This window comes from Gordionus sp. m RMFG-2023, chromosome 1 (genome assembly GCF_954871325.1).
Source record: "Gordionus sp. m RMFG-2023 chromosome 1, tfGorSpeb1-WG-v2, whole genome shotgun sequence".
NCBI lineage: Eukaryota > Metazoa > Nematomorpha > Gordioida > Chordodea > Parachordodidae > Gordionus > Gordionus sp. m RMFG-2023.
This window is the reverse complement of record NC_088775.1, coordinates 81,832,059-81,851,573: the sequence shown is the minus strand read 5'-3', so window position 1 is coordinate 81,851,573 and position 19,515 is coordinate 81,832,059. Positions and strand designations below refer to the sequence as shown.

Below are 19,515 nucleotides of genomic sequence, written 5' to 3'. Positions count from 1 at the left end.
TAGTAAAATTATAAAATCTGGGCATTAATTTCTTATACGCGGTGGTTCCTCGATGTATATTAAAAGCTCACTAAACAAACATTTAATTATTGGTAAAAAAAAGGTAGTTAGATTGAGTTTGCATATTTCAAACCTGGCGATGTAAACGTGATAGCCTAGAATGACATCATGCCAACTAAAGTGAACTATTAAAATAATTTGATTAAATTACTACTTCTATTTTAAGGAAAAATATTCAGGTATGCCATGTTTTTTTTTTATAAAATTGACCTCTCTCAAATTTCCGCCGCGAAAGCCTGCTAGATATTGATATACTTATTTAGCCACCACCTAAGAATACTACAAAAAATAAGATAAAATATTTGGGTAAATCTACTTGGGTAAATCTATTAATTTTACTAAAATAATTTTTTTAAATTTTAAAACTGTTTTTCTGAGGAATTTTTTAAATAGTTTTTGAAAAATGAATAAGATTGTTTCCCCTATATGGTAAAAATTCAGAAATTTAAACAAGAAGAACGGCTAAGATTTTTTAAGAATTATTTTCGCTTAAATAATAGAATAATATTTTCATATTATTTATTCAATTTTTTGAAATATGAAAAAGATAAATTATAAACTGATATATTTCTTTATATTTACAAGTTATAATGCATAGATATCATATATTATAATTTAAAGAATAAATTTAACAATTATTATTTTTGGGTTTTAACCAGGATATTTGACAATATAAAACAAAATCTATAAACTTGTCTAAATGTGTTATACAATGGAGCAGGAGCTATTCTGATAACATTTGGTTCTCTAATGTCGCACTGTTTTAATTAAAGAAATTATCATTTTATAAAATTATATTAACGTATATTAGTTGTTAGGAAAAATAAAATCAAAGTTATTCCAATCGTTTCTAAAAACATTGAACTTGACCTCGTCCATTGCATATTGTGAAACTCCTAGATGTTGCTCAAAAGATACATAATTTACAAAATACATTATGTCAAATTAAACAATTACGTTATCTTTTAATGACACATTCCGATCGTTTGAACGACATTGTGGCTATAATAAATGAGGTCTTACACCGAAACTTAAAAAAAAATGACATATAGGATTTTAACCTTAAATTATACTTTACGAGATAAAATGCTATATGATAAGGATGCTATTGTATAATGAATATAATTAATATTTATAGTATCTACTAGGGCATTACTAAACTAAGATTTAGAACATACGCAAAAATTACGAAAAAATAATTTAAAAAAATAATAATCTAAATCTCATAACACAGGAGATTCTAATAAATGCTTTTATCTCAAATATCCATAGATGCAAATCTAACCTGTTCATAGTTCTATGCTTGCATGGCCTAAAAGATTTTTATTGCTTTCTTTTGGAAGTCTTAATATTTCAATTGTTCTTTTAAGATGAACTTTTTTTAGATATATTTTAAAAAAAAATTTTTGAATCTTAAAAATAATGAAATATTTTTAGATTTTTCCATTTTTACTTTTCTTTTCTTTTATCTCATTTTTTTTGTGTTTTCAACTCACTTTTTGAGCATAACTTTTAATAATTTTTTAAAAATTATAACTAAATTTTTCAGTACTCTTATTTAAAAATTTTATTAATTTTCTTTTAGAATTTCTATATTACTCAATTTTTGGCCACTTTTTTATTCCTGTTACCTCATTCAATCTTTTTATTTATTTCAACGTGATTTTTTTAGTCTACTTTTTTTCCTATTCTTTTTGTATTTTAAATTTTAATTTTTCGGTATTTTTTTTGAATTTCATTTAAGTTAAAATAATTTTAAATGGTAATGGGAAGAACAAAAAAAATTGTGAAAGAAAAAAACTAAAAAACTGTCGGAAAAAAATTTAAGAATAGAAATCTACGGGGAAAAAAATACGTAAGTATAAAAAAAACGGAGGTGGAGGGGAATCTATAAAAACAATAAAGATGTGGTGAGGGGATTAAGTAATTTTTATAAAGCAGGAAAAACATCAAGATGACTGTTGATAAATTGAAAGTGGATAAATATTTAAAAAAAAATTGACAAATTGGATATGATTATCTGATTGAGATAAGTATTTTAAAAATATAATAGTAACCTATTTTTTAAAATGGATAAATTATTATTAGAAATAGAAAGACATTCTACGATAAATTGCTTTCAATAATGGTTTTTTAAATTAAATAACTATAATTTTTCTTTTAAAAATTTGGATTTATTATTAATCATATTAAGTTATTATATTATGAATAATACAGTACTAATATAATTCACAAGAGTGACAATTTTCATAGTCATTTTGAAAATTTTTAAAAATCTTTTCTGGCCAAGACAGTTAAGAATGGATATCTTAAAAATATTTTAATGTAATTTAAGAGCTAATTCAATTCACAAAGGTTATATTGTAATAGTCATCATTTTATAATTTATTTTTGTCAAAATAGTTTAAAAATTTTTTTATTAAAAAGAGCTAAAAAATTTTGTTTAAAAAAATCAAAAAAGTATTCTAAAATTGAGTTTAGGTACTGAACAATTTGTTAAAATAATAAAGAATCGAAAAATGTATTATCGAATAAACACTAAGGATCATCCCAAACACATTTTTATATATAAAAATTAATAGATAAGTGAAAGAAATTTGAATTTTATAATTCCTTCCTTCTTTCTTAATTCAATGATGTTAAAATAATGCTAGGTTGGACTAATGTTTAATTATAAATCCTTGAAGTTATTTCATCTTATTAGAAAAAACTGTTCATATATATATTTTTTTCTAAAATATTAATATTATTGAAGTTTAAAATAACTTATCAATATAAAAATTTGTAATAGGTAGTATTGTTAAACGGTCCGATTTCTAAAAACGGCCCGATTGAGATTTTTGCCAAAATAATATTATATAAGCATCGAGATATGGCAAATAGAAGTTAAAACATCTCGGCCACCTATGAGCCCTTCAGGCTTAAATGTTATTTTGGCTAAAATCTTACCTGACCGCTTTTAAAATTGACCTAAATCGAGCCGTTTAACACCACTAGTAAGAGGTACTTACCACGACGCCATTATTTGTCAATTCCTTATAGATCATTTTGACGTCAAGGAAGGAATTGAAGAGAATTGATAATTGATTTCCTCTTTTCGAAGGGTCTTCAGGCGTTATAATTTCAAAATATTTCTAGGATATATTTGTATAACATTGTTTAGCATATTAAGAGGAGGTCGGAGTTATTATTAGCCCAACTAGGCAAGTTGTGATAAAAATAAAAGTACCTTCCTCTCTATAATAAGAAATTTGAATTGTAAAAAAATATATCTAATTCCTTTTTCATAATTTCATTTTTCAAGGAAATTTTTATTAGAAAAAAGCGAATTTAAGCATGGGGGATGTTGTGAGAACCAAAAGTTAATATGTAAAAATTTTAAATGATAATTTCTGGGCATATTATAAAATTTCTTGAAAATCCATATTTAAAGTATTTATAATACCTATTTTATTTTAGAAAATTAATATTTTATAACATAGCTCCCCCCCCCCCACCTCTACATTCCATTATATAGTTCCTTGGGTGATGAAACCATTCATAAATTTTTATTTTTAAAAAAAATATAAAGTTATTTTTACAGATTAAAAACATTTAATTCGTATAAAAATTCTACATTAAAAAAAATTAGTCCTAGAGTTTAATACTTTAGAAAAAAGCCATATCTAGCTATTACCCATGGGCTTAATATGTCCCCATCTCTCCTAATGAAATAAAAATTCTACTGAAATATAAAGGAATAAATATCTTATGTACCAAATGTTAACGAGAGATTTTGAAAGAGAAAAAAAATTCAGCATTATAGTAGAGCTCCAGCTCATTCCGAGATTTTTTTTGTTCCACGAGATCTGATCGAAAGTCTGACAAAGTCTAATTTCGATCTATTATTTATAGAACGAATGAGATCAACTTCGCTTAAAAATAACAGACCAATCGGATCCACCTGAAGGAATCTATGCCCAACTATATATCATTCGGGATTCAGTGGTCCAGTCCGCGATAATGTAACTTTTAATCGTCATAACAATATATATGACTCATAGGAAATGCAAATATTTGAATTTATCCAAAAAGGAATTAAGAGGAGATAAATAAAAACATATAATTTTTTTAAAACATTTCTATAGATAACATACTTTATAAAAAGAAGATGTTTTGAGGAGATAGTATAAATACCCTGTTAATAAATAAGATTTTTCGACAATTTTATCCATAGTAGCTTCTTGAAATATCTAAAATAGTGGTTTAATAAAAGATAGCAAGTTTTAACTTTAAGCGATGCTCTTAACAAACTAACATATAAGGCTGGACTATTACTTATTTTATAGATATCTGGACTAGGTTCAGGGTCGAATACTACAAATATATAAATAAAAATATATACTATATATTTTTTTAAATTATTCAATATATCACCATTATTCATTATAAAACGTGTTTCATATTTATGACCAAACCATCCTAAAAGTTTAGGGAAATCATTGTGTTTATATTTTTCGTTAACATACATTCCAGCGATGCACCCTGGACCTCCATTTAAATACTAATTTTAAATATGTTTATGATATATTAAAATATTTATTGAATTTTTCTAAAAATTTTTTTTATTGTAACGATAAAATTTTATCTATAATAATAGCTATTATATAATTATTAAGAGGTCATAACATAGCTTAATTTATTTTGGCCATATTCGTGGTTATTACTTATTTTTTAAAGTTGATAACTCAGGGCATTAAAATAATGAGTATTCATTAAATTATAAAGCTATAACTTAAAAATTTTATCTTTATATTTGTATTAATTCAATATAATATATATATAATATACCTTATAAGAAGACCATATCGCAAAATCTACATTCCAATCATTTATATTCATTTTAACGTTACCGATTCCATGAGTTAAATTCCATCCTACATAGCATCCCTTATTTAATATAATATATTAATAATATTTTATTTATCGCTTATAAGGTAAAATTTTTATTGCATATACTATACCATTATTTTTCCAGCAGTGGTAATGGTTTCCATATCTAAAAGTGCTCCAGTGTAATAATGCACAGAGCTTAAAAATACCAGCGCTATTTTGTTCCCAAGATTCTTAATATTTTCGATAATGTCATCATTTCTAAGACAGTGTTCGCCCTTTCATTAAAGAATTTTTATAATTGTATCAACTTTTTTAAAAAATAATACCTCTCTTGGTTTCAAACATATCAAGGTATGTTTAGGATCATATCCTTTCAGCCGAATTTGAGATTCAACTGCATAAAAATCTGATGGAAATGCCTTATCTTCCATCAAAATCATAAACCTCTCTTTCGTTGGTCTGTAAAATGATATCTAAATCAAAAAAAAAAAAATTAAAACAAAATTTTAGCAAATCAACATTTTATGAATATATGCAATTAAGAAAATTGTTTCAACAATTTAATATCATATAATGAAATATATATAATAATTTAAAACATTAATTTTAGTGTAAATTGTTCATTTACAAATAAGAGGTGCAAATTAACGGTAACCGAATTCAAGCAGGCTACGTCATCTTTTTTGGCACCTTAAAATTGTTTTATTTGAAACAAATTTATTGAGATAAATTATACCGATGAGGTCTGCGCACCCCTCTTTCAAGTGATCTTCGCTGCGAGACCACATTAAATCATTTTGGCTCCTAGATTTGAAGTATCCTATGGATCCCCTAAAAAAATATTTAAGACCTTAAATATTTTGAGAAAAATCGTTAATTTAATCAAATGCAAAAAAAAATACTATATTTTTTTATGCGCTAGAAGGAGAGTTTCATAGCTATCCTAAATTTGTTTCATGTGGACAAAATTTTGAATACCGTTTATAAATAAAAACAATATATTTGAAACTACGGACATAAATAACAAAGGCTCATTTTTTAAACCTTTTTTTTATCCCTAGTAGAAAGACAGTGAGATATAACAAACTTTAAATATATATTTCCTTAAATCAAAAAACTAAAATAATGACCCAAATAGCAAACAAATTTACAAAGAGGTAAATGTCCTTTTATACCCCCCCCCCCCCCTCTCCCAAATAAGTCCAAGGGTTATAACATAACAAACATTGGAAGCGGAATAGATGTTTGTAGGTAACTTTCCAATTTTTAAATTAATTATTAAATCTCTATAACCATTTTGCCCATTTTTCCATTTCACTATTCAAGTATTCTTCAGATAATTTGCTTTGCAATCCCAACGAATTTCCATTAAAATAGATGGCCGTATCATCTGATTCGGTGTTATTCTTGAGCGCATTTTTATCAATTCCAACTAAAGTATAATTGAAATTAAAATATAAAATACGCCAATTTCATAATGCTAAAGAGTAGATATTTTTTTCGAATAGATCAATAAGCTTAGTTAATTTTATTAGAATAGCAAAATTTAGTTAGTAGTGACATTGCCTTTTTTTAAAAAGAAATGACAACCAAAATATGCCATTTTTTTAAATCATAATATAATAGGTAAACAAGTCCACAACTAGACTGGACTTTCTCTAAAAATCAGGATTATCTCTATCATGCATGGGTTTTAAGCGATTACAGTCCAAATTATTAATTTACCTAAATAATATATAAATTTTAATAAAATCTCAAAACCACAAATAACGAATATAATTGAACATGTCCCCGCGCTCAACAAATATTCTCAAAATATTAAAGAAAGTGATATATAGATCGGTCTTTTTAGGTCTGCGCCTGTATTTTTTTTGATGACCGTGACGAGTTCGGTCTTGCTTCAGTTTGTTGGAACAGTTTGTTGGAACTAATGATCGGACCGTGATCATAACTAGTTATATTATAGAGTTCAGAAAAATAATTATATGCACAAATTCCAGGATATACTATTTGTTCAAACCAAACAAATTTGAATTTTATATTTATTTATAACTTTCATTATAAAATATTAATTTGTTTCTAATGTAAGATATATAAAAAGTTGTATAAAATTAAAAATCATTATGAGAAGCTAAATAAATAAAAATCGAGCCAATATGATTTTAAGAAAAATATAATTGGGTTCCTAAAAAGAAACACATTAATCAGAACATACAAATAAACATAAACGCTAATTTTCCTTTTTAGGAACCTATTATGTTTTTCTTAAAATTATTTTGGTTCGAATTATGTAATACTTTTTAGTTTTATAACAATTATATATTTCTCATATGTATATATAGAGAAACAAATTAATATTTTATAATGAAAGTTTTAAACAAGACAAATTTAAAAAAACTTTCTAGGGTTTTATTTTTTCAGTGGTAAATTTAGAGAGAGGGCCAAAGGGCATTTGACCCCCCTCCCACCCTCCTTTCAAATGTTTCTATTATTTAAATATTTTAAAATTCAGAAATATACCTCCTTCCAAAACATCACTCACTGTTGGAATGTGGAATTTATCCTGAAATTTAGCCAGAGGGTCAATCTTGTCCATGCATATTGCGAACGCTAACGAATCAATTTTATGCGAAAAAAATTCAGCTTGCTGGTTTAAAAGTTCTTCTATAGAATTTAACCTATTGACATTCATCTTTTATTTTTAAATTGTAATTTTCGTTTCCTCTGTTATTGCGGAAAATTAAAAGTAAATATTTTAATTTATAAATTTTTTTTTCACCTAAAAATGTTGGCAGCTTGTTTTAGGTCATCTTAAGTAAATGTATAAACTAAAATTCTTCAGGCTATTAAATCCTATTTATTTTAATAAACATAATTGATGTTTTTTTTATCTATTTCAATTAAAAAAGATTTAAGTCCCCCCACTTGCATATTATTTTTTAAAAATATAACTTGCCAGTATATAAAATTTAAAAAAAAAATTTCCTTCATTAATTTCTCGCCCGCCTTTTAACTGTTTATAAATTATTTGATTGGTTTTAGCTCTTTAATTATACTTTATTTTTAAAATATGCAGTAATATGAAATAAAGAAAGTATTTTTTTAATAAATATAAGCCCGGTCTTTCTATCGCCTGGAAGTTATTTAGAATTCACCAGCCCATTTTTTAAAATATATTTTTAATCGCCCACTCACCTGCTTAATGTTTGAAACCAACCCATTGTAGACCTCTGATATGCATATTTATGACTTGAATAAAAAATAGAAAAACAAATATATTGTATAGATATAAGAATTATGAGTGTATATATAAAAAAAATAATTCTTAAAAAGGAATGGCAAAAAAAAAATTCGAAAAGAGATGACCAAAATAATGAATTACAAAAAGAAACGAAATAAATAATTTTAAAAAAAGGTACGAGGGCATCTAAGAGAGGAGTCGTTGCTCAGGAAATTAGATTGACATTCTTTAAGTCGTTGATAAAGCCCTTGCTTGGATTACCATCAATAGTTATTATTTTTCAAGGCTTTACTCGTCCTAAAAGATTCTCAAGGTGTTGGTATAACTATGGGCATGAGAGTTTTATTTTGAAGGTCGGAGTATTTGTTTATAAACTATCAGTGCGAGTCAAAGCAAGGTCATAATTATTTGATTTGGTTGAGAAATCAATAAAAATGTAGTCCGAGGCTAGGGAAAAGCAGTTATACTAAAGTAGTGAGGTATCTTTAAAACGTTCATTGAGGACATTTACAGGTTCCACAGTCGAAGGTATGTTTACTTTTGTGAAAACTTGTAAAATAATGATGATTGCTTTGCGGAGGTTGTCATCCACGTGCGATTATTTTAGAAAATCAACAAAGGGGAAGTGCGATAGAGCTTAGTTGTTATGCCGAGAGGAGCAACATAATGCTGGAGCTAACCGTAATGTAATTAATTAACTAGTATTTTCGGATTTGATTTGAGTAATGACTAATCATATGTATATAAGCAAATAGCCTATCAAGAATGAGGGTAAATCAAAATATTCTCCACTATTTAATGACAGGAAAATCATGAATTTCCTCCTTATTTTAATAAGGAGTGAATAAGAAATATACCTAAATTTAGTTGAAAGGTTTTTCAGAAATTTCCGTTAATGACAGCATAGAGTATATATTAAGTACTTTTTATTGTGCAGAAAATTTAGATTCTAAATCATGCTATTTTTAAGTTATCAATTTCATAATGTCTCAAATTTTTTTATTTTCATTCAAATAAAAAAATATTTTCAACTATATTTTCTTTTAAACATCTTAGATTAGATAAAATAATAGGGAACATCAATACCTAATGTAAGTTTGATTTACACTCATGGTATATTGATGATGGAATAATAGCCGCCTTACCCGACCAAGACAACATGACGATATACATATTAAAATTATATGACATAGGTCTAAAAATAAATCCTCTAAAGAGTGTATACTGACCCCTAAAAAGCATTGTTCAAAATAATTTCAGGGTAAACCGTACTGATAAAGATATCTCACATATCTAGAGTCACCTTTAAGCAATGAAGACTCCTTCTTTAAAATTTTTGCAGAGACGTCAAAAGATCTTATACAAATGCTTGAGATCTTACTGCATCTACCCGCACACCAGTACTTTTCCTGCTTATGAATTACCCTGTAATTCCTAAAATTCTTTTACTATCAACACCCATTTTTCAATTTCCTTCCATTCTTGCTAACTATGACTAAAAGATCAAAATATTCACCGAACAAATAGTCAATCTTAAGTTTAGAGAATTATGTTGACTGTAGGTCATTCTACCCACTAAAGAAAGTGGAATAGTAATACGATCACCTTCCCTACTCTCCGCCAGAGTCAAATCTTCGCGTTTATCATGTGAACCAATCATCAGCAAATTAACAAATAAACCAGATCTTATAATCTTTCAGGTCATCAATCCTTTGAAGTAATCTTCCCTGGTCAATCCTATATCAAGGTCATTGCAGAAAATTGGGATTTACCCTTGGTTGGTAACTTGCATTTCTTAAATCGAGAAGTCAACCTGTGAAACATTTTCTTTTCTTTTCAACTTCATGGGAAACGTAGTGAATTCTTGCACTCTCCCTACAAGTAATCTTGATTTACTATTTACAAACAATTACGCACGGCGTACCATCAGACTCAGACCTAATTGAGATGTGGTATACCATACTCATGTTCACTTGTTCAGACTCTTGTTGACTCAAAAGGTCGCCACCCCCCACATTGCAAAAGTATAGGTAGATTTCTAAGATATATAAAATTTAATGATCTATATCGCGTGCCTTGAAATTTGATGGAATTCCTTCACTTTAGCACCGGACTTTTTAACGCAAGATGGTAAACGTACTGATGGTTTATGCAATCTATGGAAGAGTGATAAGTTCTTAATCTGGAATCTTTACTCTGTAGATCCACTCGCACCCTTTAAACCATGATGCTATATCGACGTAAAACGAAGAACTATTTACAATAATTGACACAATGTTAACTTCTGGCACTCACACCATAGGCTTCTTCAAGATTCCAGGGCATCGCATTATATTGAATTCCGAAAATACAAACGAAGGATTTTACCTTAGACAAAGAATTACAATTAATATAATTCGATCTAACTAAACCTGTTTCATATTCTGTGTCGATGAATTAGAATAAAAATTTAAACTCATTAAATCATTAAATCATTTTATTATACTATTTTATAAATCTTATTTGATTAAGTGAGAATAAAGGTTTGTAATATATTACCTAGAAAGAAAATTCTTACTAGATGAGGGTTTTGTAAGGTAATGAAAATCGAAAATAATATTCAAAAGCATAACCCTTGATTTTTTTTTAGATTATAAATTACAAACACAAATGTTTAAAAGAAATGATAGCGAAAATTTCTTTTTATTTAGATGTAAAAAAACATTTTGACGATACCATGAATTGATATCTTAAAAAAATAACATGATTTTCAAATATCTTCCAAGTAATCTCTACAAAGTTGAAAGTATTTTAATTTTAAATTACGATAAAATGTTGTATATCAATAAAAAGTTAACCCTAATTTTTTGACAATATTGTCTGAAATTTATAGTATACAGTATGCACATGGTTGAAACCACGACATATTATTTTTGATCTTGAGACAAACCAATTATGTATGGGTTCCAGCCCTGTTTCATTATTGTTTATATATCATATAAATTATTTGAAAGAAAACATTCATTAATATATTTCACGATTTTAAAGGGACAAATATTTACTTAAACTGTTTTCGTAATATTGGTAATAAAATATCTTATCTGCCAATAATGATAAAATAACTTTAAAAACATAGCCGATTTCTTAAAAAAAATAAATAAATAAAATAAAAGTAAAAAAAATAATAATAAATATTTATTCTAATTGATATGGTTTGTGTCCTTTAACTTTTTTCTAATTTCGGGCTACGAAATTTCCGTATAACTATCTGGGGTTACATGATTACGAAGGGCAAAATTTCAATATAATCTTTCAACATATATGGTAGATAAAAATGAGTTATGTAAAATATAGCAACCATCAATGTATAGAAATTTATTAAACAACGACCAAATTTTATGCCATTTCTATATAATCCCATATCACTCCAAATCTTCAATCCTATTCTCTTTTACTTAGGGTGCAAGAATTTTGTTTCAGACAAAAATATCCGTCTGTTATAATTCGATACCGTGCATGTCTCAGTCGCGGGGATGAGAATTTACCTCTAAACTTCCCCGCCATTCCTTTAAATTGGGCTTTATTATCATAGCCAATTTTGGTTCGTTTAATATCATATCAACATCACGTTACATTAGGTTAAATATTTAATTATTATAATAGCAAATGGATTTTTAAAAACAATTGCCATTGAATCACGCCCTAGTAATAAATATAATTCTAAAATGACTGGAGGGAAATTGTTTCAGAATTTTTTATCACGCAGAAGATTGTTATACTATAAAGTAATAAAAAAAAATTAAAAAAAAAATTTATAGGTCTTTCATCTCTTTTTTGTTTTTATCAAAAAATAATGTATACCCTGAAAAAAAAATTAAGATGACCACTTTTGTAAATATTAATTTTGAAATCTAAACTAAAGATTTGATATTATATCAAGTAAAATTATGTATTTTCGATAAACTGAGTCCATATTATATGTGGAAAATATTATGTGACTCTGAATTATTTTGATCAGGGTTATTTTTCTTATTATGCTTATGAATAAGGAATAAAAAGGGATATGTTATGAAATTCGAAAAGAGATCTGGAGAACTACATCTAGCCTGTGCGAAAGCCACATAATGCGGCCCGCAGATCGGACAAGGATTTTTTAAAAATTACCGGTCGGGCTTTAAAGACCTCTAAATTATATATTATCATCTCCAAAATATTATTCTTATGTAATGTTTATGACTATCGTCCAGTGAGGCTGTAGTACACAAACAACCCAAAATATTCATCCCTTTTTTTTTTATTATAAAACGTTTTTCGTTTCATTTCAGATATATATATATAGTCAGAAATAAATATTTATTTATATTTTTACAGGTAAATATAATATAAAAATAAGTATGTTTAAAAAAAATCAAATTTTTATTTGTTATATTTTTGAAATAAAAAAAATATATATTTAATCAAATGTTAATTTATTTGAACAAGTTTAGATTTTAGAAAATAAATAAAATTTTATCATATATTTTTCAAGGTATTTTTTTTGTATAGAGCAATTTTTTAAAATAAATAAATTAAATCTTCTGGAAATTTTTGTAATCTTAATTCAAAACATTGTAGCCATGGCCCCGGCATGATTTATGATATTCTTTACAAATTTCAAGTAGTGATTAAAATATTTATATATTTTAAAACTTATATGTTTAAATATTAAATATTTTTACTTTCACATGTTTTTAATAAACCTTTTTTAAAGTTAAGTTGATTAAATTGTTTAGGTTCGATTCTGCCCTTTCGTTAAAAAAATTTTTTTTAAAAAAAACCCTCTATAATAAATTTAATTGCTAACTACGCATAATATCCTAATCATTTGCCATAAGAACGATTTTTTATATTTTGAAAAAAATAAATAAATTATATTTTGTAAGCCAAAATATGGAATAATTTATAATGAATACATTGAAAAAATAAGTTATTTTATTACCTCTAAAAATTGCAATTATTAATCATGGTGTTATAGAGGCCCGAACTAGAGGTCTGAAAAGCCTGATCTGTTTCGGCCCTTTAAGAATTTTTGCACAAGTTATCCGATCAGGTCCAATTATTGTTTGCTAAGCCCAGACCGGGTCGTTATAGTTTTTTAAAAATTTATTCCCCCCACCCTCACCCCTTAAAGCAGAGTTGTTAACGCTCCTTTTTAAAAGTAGCGAGCTCCCGCTCCCGCTACTACCTATTAAAAGGAGCGCTCCCGCTCCAACTAATGGAGTGCCGCTTCATAACCGCTCCTTTGATTTTCATTTTTTTAGATGGTACACGAAACAAAATCATATTTTTTTATCAAAACGTTTTATTTATATTATATGATATATCAAAATATTTATAATCTTTTATTAGCTTTTAAAAGTAATAAATTTTCTAAATTAGAATCTACCAAACACCCACGCCTCTCCCCTAAGACCTGTTTTGCAATACTAAATAGGCGCTCCACAGGAGCACTAGAGGGAAGCGGGGTATTGTATTTTATATAAATATTTTTTAATTCAGGGAATTGTTCAAAAATAGTAATTTTGCTATCATTATTTAAAAAATATCTATCCAATATATTATCTTCATGGTGATCAATTTCATGGAATCCAAAGAAATCTTCCAAATCATTGCAAGGTTCCCGTGAACTAGTAGTAGCTATTTTTCCGTCGGGTATTTGTTTCCTTAAAAAATTAATTAATCTGACTTTTAGTTCCATATTTTTTGGATTTTTTATCATTCCCAATTCAATTTGAATGCAGGATGGACAATCGCTGCAATGATATTATCATCATTATAAATATTTGAAAATCTGCAATAAAGTTATTTAAATAGATATAATTTATTTTTTATTATAAACCTTTTATTAATACCGCTTAAAGAGAGTTTACAAGAGGTTGGCAAAACTCTAAATCTGTTAATTCGTTTAATTTTGAAATAAGTTTAGAAATGGTTGGACTTAGGAAACCCATGTCCATATGAAGTTCCCCTTCAAGGATTTTTAGAGCTTTTTTCATAGGCTCCATAACCTAAAATTTATTTATTTCACTAAAATAACGATTATATTAATATTTACTTGACTATACTCTTTAATAAATTTATGTTCTTGGGAGTTAAAACGTATAAGCCCATGTTTATCACACAACTCATCAAGGTCCTTTTGTTTTTCATCTAATATTTTATCTAGCAAAACCATAGACTCATAATACGAATTCCACCTAGTGGAATTTGGGCATATTAGATACCTACCCAACTTTCAGATAATATCGTCCGCCATATTTGTAGACATATTTTGTTTATTCCACAAAGATTGACTTAGATGAAAAATCAATAAAAAACTCGGCTCAACATTTAATAATGAATAAATTTAAATAAAATAAAATTTTATTTTCATTAAATTTTAAATAACAAATTTTATTAATATTTAAAAAATAATATAATTTATATATTAAATTTAAAGGAGCGGTGGAGCGGCGCTCTTCCGCTCCAACCTTAAAAGGAGCTACTCCCGCTCCCGCTCCTCATTTTTAAAAAAGAGGGGCGCTCCAGCTGTTTTTGAGAAAATGTAGCTGCTCTCCAGGAGCGCCGCTCCTTAACAACTATGCCTTAAAGTATTAAGTTTTTTCTTTAGGTCATGAATCTCCTACTTAACTTTCATTTGAAAGGTTTAAAAAGATATTTAAAAATTGTTCAAACTGAATTAATTAGTAAGATAAAATTTGTAATTATTATTCTTGTTAAAGAATTTAAAATGCCAATTTTGATGTTTTATTAATGTGGTATGCTGCCATTACAAAAGAAATTCTAATATTTACAATATAGATAGGATATACGTATTCTTATATAATTTATACTTAAAAAAAAGATTTCTTAACGACTCTAAATAAAATGTCAATAATTCAAACAATCCAGAAAATATTCGATTGGGAAAACGTCCTTATATGATTATACTGTGTTTTCTGGTGCAGTTCGTTACACTTTTCCCTTACACAACGCCCCGGGGTATAACCTAAATTTTATTAATTATGACCAATAAATTTATTCTATCTATCTATATCTCATATATTTAAATCAATAATAATAATTTAAAATGATATCATTTACTGCTCATTTTTCACTAAGTCACATATAGGGTCGTAAAGGTGGGAGAGGAATCTTAATTAGCCTTCCTCTAGATACATCCTCCTGATATAAATTTTTGAATTTTTAAACAATGCATTTTATGAATATGAATCAGAGTTTAACAACAATCTTTAAATAAACATTTGAAATTTTTTTCTCCCAAAATTTTGTGAAAAATCTCTGAAGATCAATCGTGATTTTATTTATTATAAATTTTTTTATGCATAAAGATCATAATGATTTCATTATATAAAAGTTTAAAAAGATCGCCTGCTTAAGAGATAAGAGTTATTCCAATCCAAAGAAAAACAAAACTAAAATTTTTTTATAAAAATACTTTCTTCAATTTTTTAGTATTGTACCTAAATCCGTATTCAGATGTGCAGCAATTTTGGAAAACCATCGCATTACAAGGTATATTACATTATTGTTTTTTGTAGTGCTTATTGAAATACACTATACGTTTATCATATTATGTAAATTCTTTGCAAGATAGGACAGCAAAGTTTAAAAATAAAATATAAAACAATAACTTTAATTGAAAACCTTTGATCCAAAATAAAATAAAATAATTTCCCCATACGAAATCCTAACCAGGGTCAGTAATGTCGAGTTTAGATTAACCTATTCTCTTACCCCTTACACGCCAATAATAAGAGGCTTTAAAATTTTTATTTAAAAACATGAGTTATATTTATTAAATTATCTTATCAAGCGAAATATAGTATATAGTTTTATTATTTAAATATTTATATTTTTGGGGAACATTACTGAGTATTGTTATAAACATGTATAATTCTGAATTATTAAGGCGAACAATAATTTAATTTTTAGAACAAAAATAGATCCAAACATATTAATATTTTAAAAATATGGCAAACTCTTTATTTTATTTCTATATAATTTTAAAACGATAAAAAAACCCATAATAAACATTTTATTTTGTAACACCTATTTGCCAAACAAATTAAGTAAATATTATTAAGTATTTGGCTCTCTGTCTAGTCTCAAAATCATTTGCCTAAAAAAATTCGGAAAATTGTCTCTCATAATTTGTCTCACAGTTTCCTCAAAATATTTTCAGTTTTATCCTAACCGACAATTTGATAATTTTTCTAGATGAGTTTATAAGAGGAAGTTATAGCAGTATACAACAATTTATTTATATAAAAAAAAATTTTTAAGTTTTTATTTTCCTTTAACCAATTCAGAACTATCGGAATACATGTTTAAATATAACAAAAAAATGACGACCACATTTATAAATTATTTTTATGAGCTTTAAGATTTGATTATGTCACTGTTCGCATAAATGATCTGAATTATTCTAAAAAGAGTTAATGTTGAATATTTATCTGCAAATCTGCCTTTTCCAATACCTTCATTTTATAACTCAATTTTCGCGAATTATAATAAGTGACATAGGGCCCTATTCTTTTATTTTGAAAAGCGATTCATCTGCGGTAAAGGACCTATTTGTTGATATAAACTACTGAATGGAGTATTTCTGGGCAGCTTAAAATAACAATGCAAACTTTAAAGCCAGCCCCCCCCCCACCTTTTTTAGTCATATAATGTCTATAATTATACTTTTAGGGAATTTTTCAGCCCGTTTAAACCTCTCTTTTTCTTTTTCAATACGAAATTATTAACTAGCTATTTTATTCTCCATTAAATTCTAGTTAATCGCTTTACTAAGTTGATTCTTATTTTCGGAAGTCTAATTTAAATGTATAATTGTCCAATCTTTTTATTCATCGAAGATTATAATTTTGATCTTTTGAAAAAGGCGAAACATAGAGCTTATAAAATGGATAAATCATCTTCTGAATCCTTCCATTTAATGTTGTTAGACGGCTCAATTTGAGCCGATTTTAAAAACCGCGAGCTCAATATTTTATCCAAAAAAATATTATGCAAGCCTAAATATTTTGTTCATAGATGGCATAAAGGTTTAGACATCTATTAGCCTAATCTTGAGGTTCAGGCAATCTTTTTCGGGTTAAAATATTGAGTTAGCCATTTTTAAAAATCGGCCGAGCCGTTTAACAACACTACTTCCCAATACAAGTAAAATATCACATAAGTTTTTTTAATATTTTAATAAAATCTTATTTTATAAGTTAAGATAAGGTTTTTAAATGGAAAAAATTTCGGGAAGGTCAAAGATCTCCCTTTGAAGCACCTCTATACGAGTAGGAATGAACAAATTAACAAAAATTTAGAATATTGCATTATTTGAGCAATATGTTTACAATTGCAAATAGTTTATTAAAAACAATTTCAATAGTTAGAGTTCTTACACTGACCATCAGAGTCAGATCCAACTGAAGTCGGATAGATCTGATGGGAATTTTTTGAAATTTTTTCGAACTAGTACAGAAATTTTTCTCGACTCGGTCGGATTCAGATCTTGATTTGAAATTTATTTTGGAGCGAATCGGATCTCAAAAGGGCTTTACACGGACCAATCCGTGTCTGGCCAATCGATTAGGTAAAAACATTTTCAAGAATGACCAAGTAATTGTTTAATATCCTTGAATCACTTATAATTTTTTCGATTTCGTTGATATACCGTAATTTTTTAAAAAGTGTCCAGTTTAAAAAAAAATAGGAACGGTCACTTTTTAATCACGTCATAATTCTGAGATAGATGGAAGATGATTTTTTTTAAAATATGCATAAAAGATTGTATACTATATAAATATTAACGCCTTCATATTTTTTTTTTATTTTTTTAAAATAATGATATATCGAAAAAAATTAAGGTGGCCGTTTTTTTTAAATTGAGACAAAATAGTATATCTAAAAAAAAATTACAAAAAAAAAAAATTATATATCTGCTTAATTTTAGATTTAAAAGATCATTGCGGGATGAATCCAAAGGAACGAAGACTCAAACCTCGCATAGTCAAGGGTTCAACAGCTTCATTCACGGATCATTTTAATTTGGTATTTTTCAATTGCAATTTGTCTTTTAAAGAATTTTCTCTTTAGTATTTAAACTATGGTAAAACATTTTATATTTATTAATTAAATTATTTTATTATAGGCCGTTTTCCTAAACAATCGGGGAACTCCATTTTGTCATGGATCTTTGATACATCCTAAATTTGTACTAACTGCTGGTCATTGCGTGAAAAAGTAAAAATTTGTTATTCGAAATTAAATATATACCAGATATAATACTCCGATAATCCATTATATCATACCTTACATTCTCTGGGACTTTGTACTATAATTCATTTAAAGATTTAAGTCACCTCCCCCCCCCCCCCTAATTAAGGGTTATTTCTGTATTTCAAGAAATAAAATAGCAACTGAAAAATTTATGATCAAAATATTTTCTTAAATTTTCTGCAGGTTAAAATAAATCTGTGATTGACTTTGAAGAAAGAGAGAATTGGGGATATTGTGTAATTTAATGATTTCTATCACCAGATAGCTAAAAATAAATAGATGCTGTTTGAAAACCTTTATTCTCCAATATAACAGCAATTTTTCAATGTTATAATGGCTAAATAAATGTTTAATAAATAATTATAATATATTTTATAATTATTTATGTGATTTCTTACTTCATAAGTCTAATAATATTCTAAAATTTATAAATTATCTTAAAAATTAGACAATATTGCATGAAATTTAAAAATTATATTAAAAATTAGACAATATTGCATGATATAATTATGATAAAAATTAGTCAATATTCCAAGAAATTGAAAAATAATTACAACTCGTTTGAGTTCCCGGTGCTCTAATATCGGAACTTAAAATATAAAATTAATTATTCAACGTAAATTAAGAAAAACAAAAACTGAGAAATATTATTAATTAAATAATGTCTAAAAATTATTTTTAAAAAAAATAATTTAACCAATTTTTTTTTAACAAAATGGACTTAATACAAATCAGGAATTATTAAAAATAAATATTTAAATAAAATTTAACAGCTAATAAATATGTAAAAAAGGATCTGTCAACTAAGGGGGGGGGGAATTAAATTAAAATACTAAATAGAAACTATTCCAGACCAAAGAAATAAAGTTTCCGATATAGGAACACCAGGCAAAAAAGGGCTAGAAATAAACAAGTTGATTACTTGTTTTAGCTAGCATACTTATGAAAAACATAGCGCCATTTTAAAATATAAATTAAAAGCGTAAAAGTTGATGATCAATTTATCCGAAATTTATAGAATATATGTATTTTACATAATA

General features: G+C 26.6%; 1 protein-coding gene and 1 long non-coding RNA gene across 3 annotated transcripts; one reads left to right on the top strand and one right to left on the bottom strand.

The window, feature by feature from the left end:
• Nucleotides 1-663: 663 nt before the first annotated feature.
• On the bottom strand, nt 664-7,662 carry LOC135931489 (kynureninase-like). 2 transcript variants are annotated; one of them, XM_065468632.1, is made up of 13 exons: nt 7,456-7,662; nt 6,229-6,367; nt 5,672-5,766; nt 5,564-5,625; nt 5,262-5,408; nt 5,064-5,210; nt 4,891-4,989; nt 4,477-4,603; nt 4,331-4,416; nt 4,197-4,292; nt 3,072-3,194; nt 863-966; nt 698-818 (listed from the first exon to the last, which is right to left on the bottom strand). In XM_065468632.1, the coding sequence occupies exons 1-12, from the start codon at nt 7,625-7,627 to the stop codon at nt 868-870; spliced, it is 1,392 nt and encodes a 463-aa protein (XP_065324704.1). In that variant the 5' UTR covers nt 7,628-7,662; the 3' UTR covers nt 698-818; nt 863-867. The 2 variants fall into 2 exon arrangements, with proteins under 2 accessions (XP_065324703.1, XP_065324704.1); XM_065468631.1 differs by lacking the exon at nt 863-966 and having other exon boundaries at nt 664-818.
• A 4,962-nt stretch (nt 7,663-12,624) lies between these two features.
• On the top strand, nt 12,625-18,255 carry LOC135922540 (uncharacterized). Its single transcript, XR_010570953.1, has 4 exons — nt 12,625-12,812; nt 15,039-15,175; nt 15,650-15,709; nt 18,150-18,255. It is a non-coding gene; the product is annotated as an uncharacterized LOC135922540 (long non-coding RNA).
• Nucleotides 18,256-19,515: the final 1,260 nt, after the last annotated feature.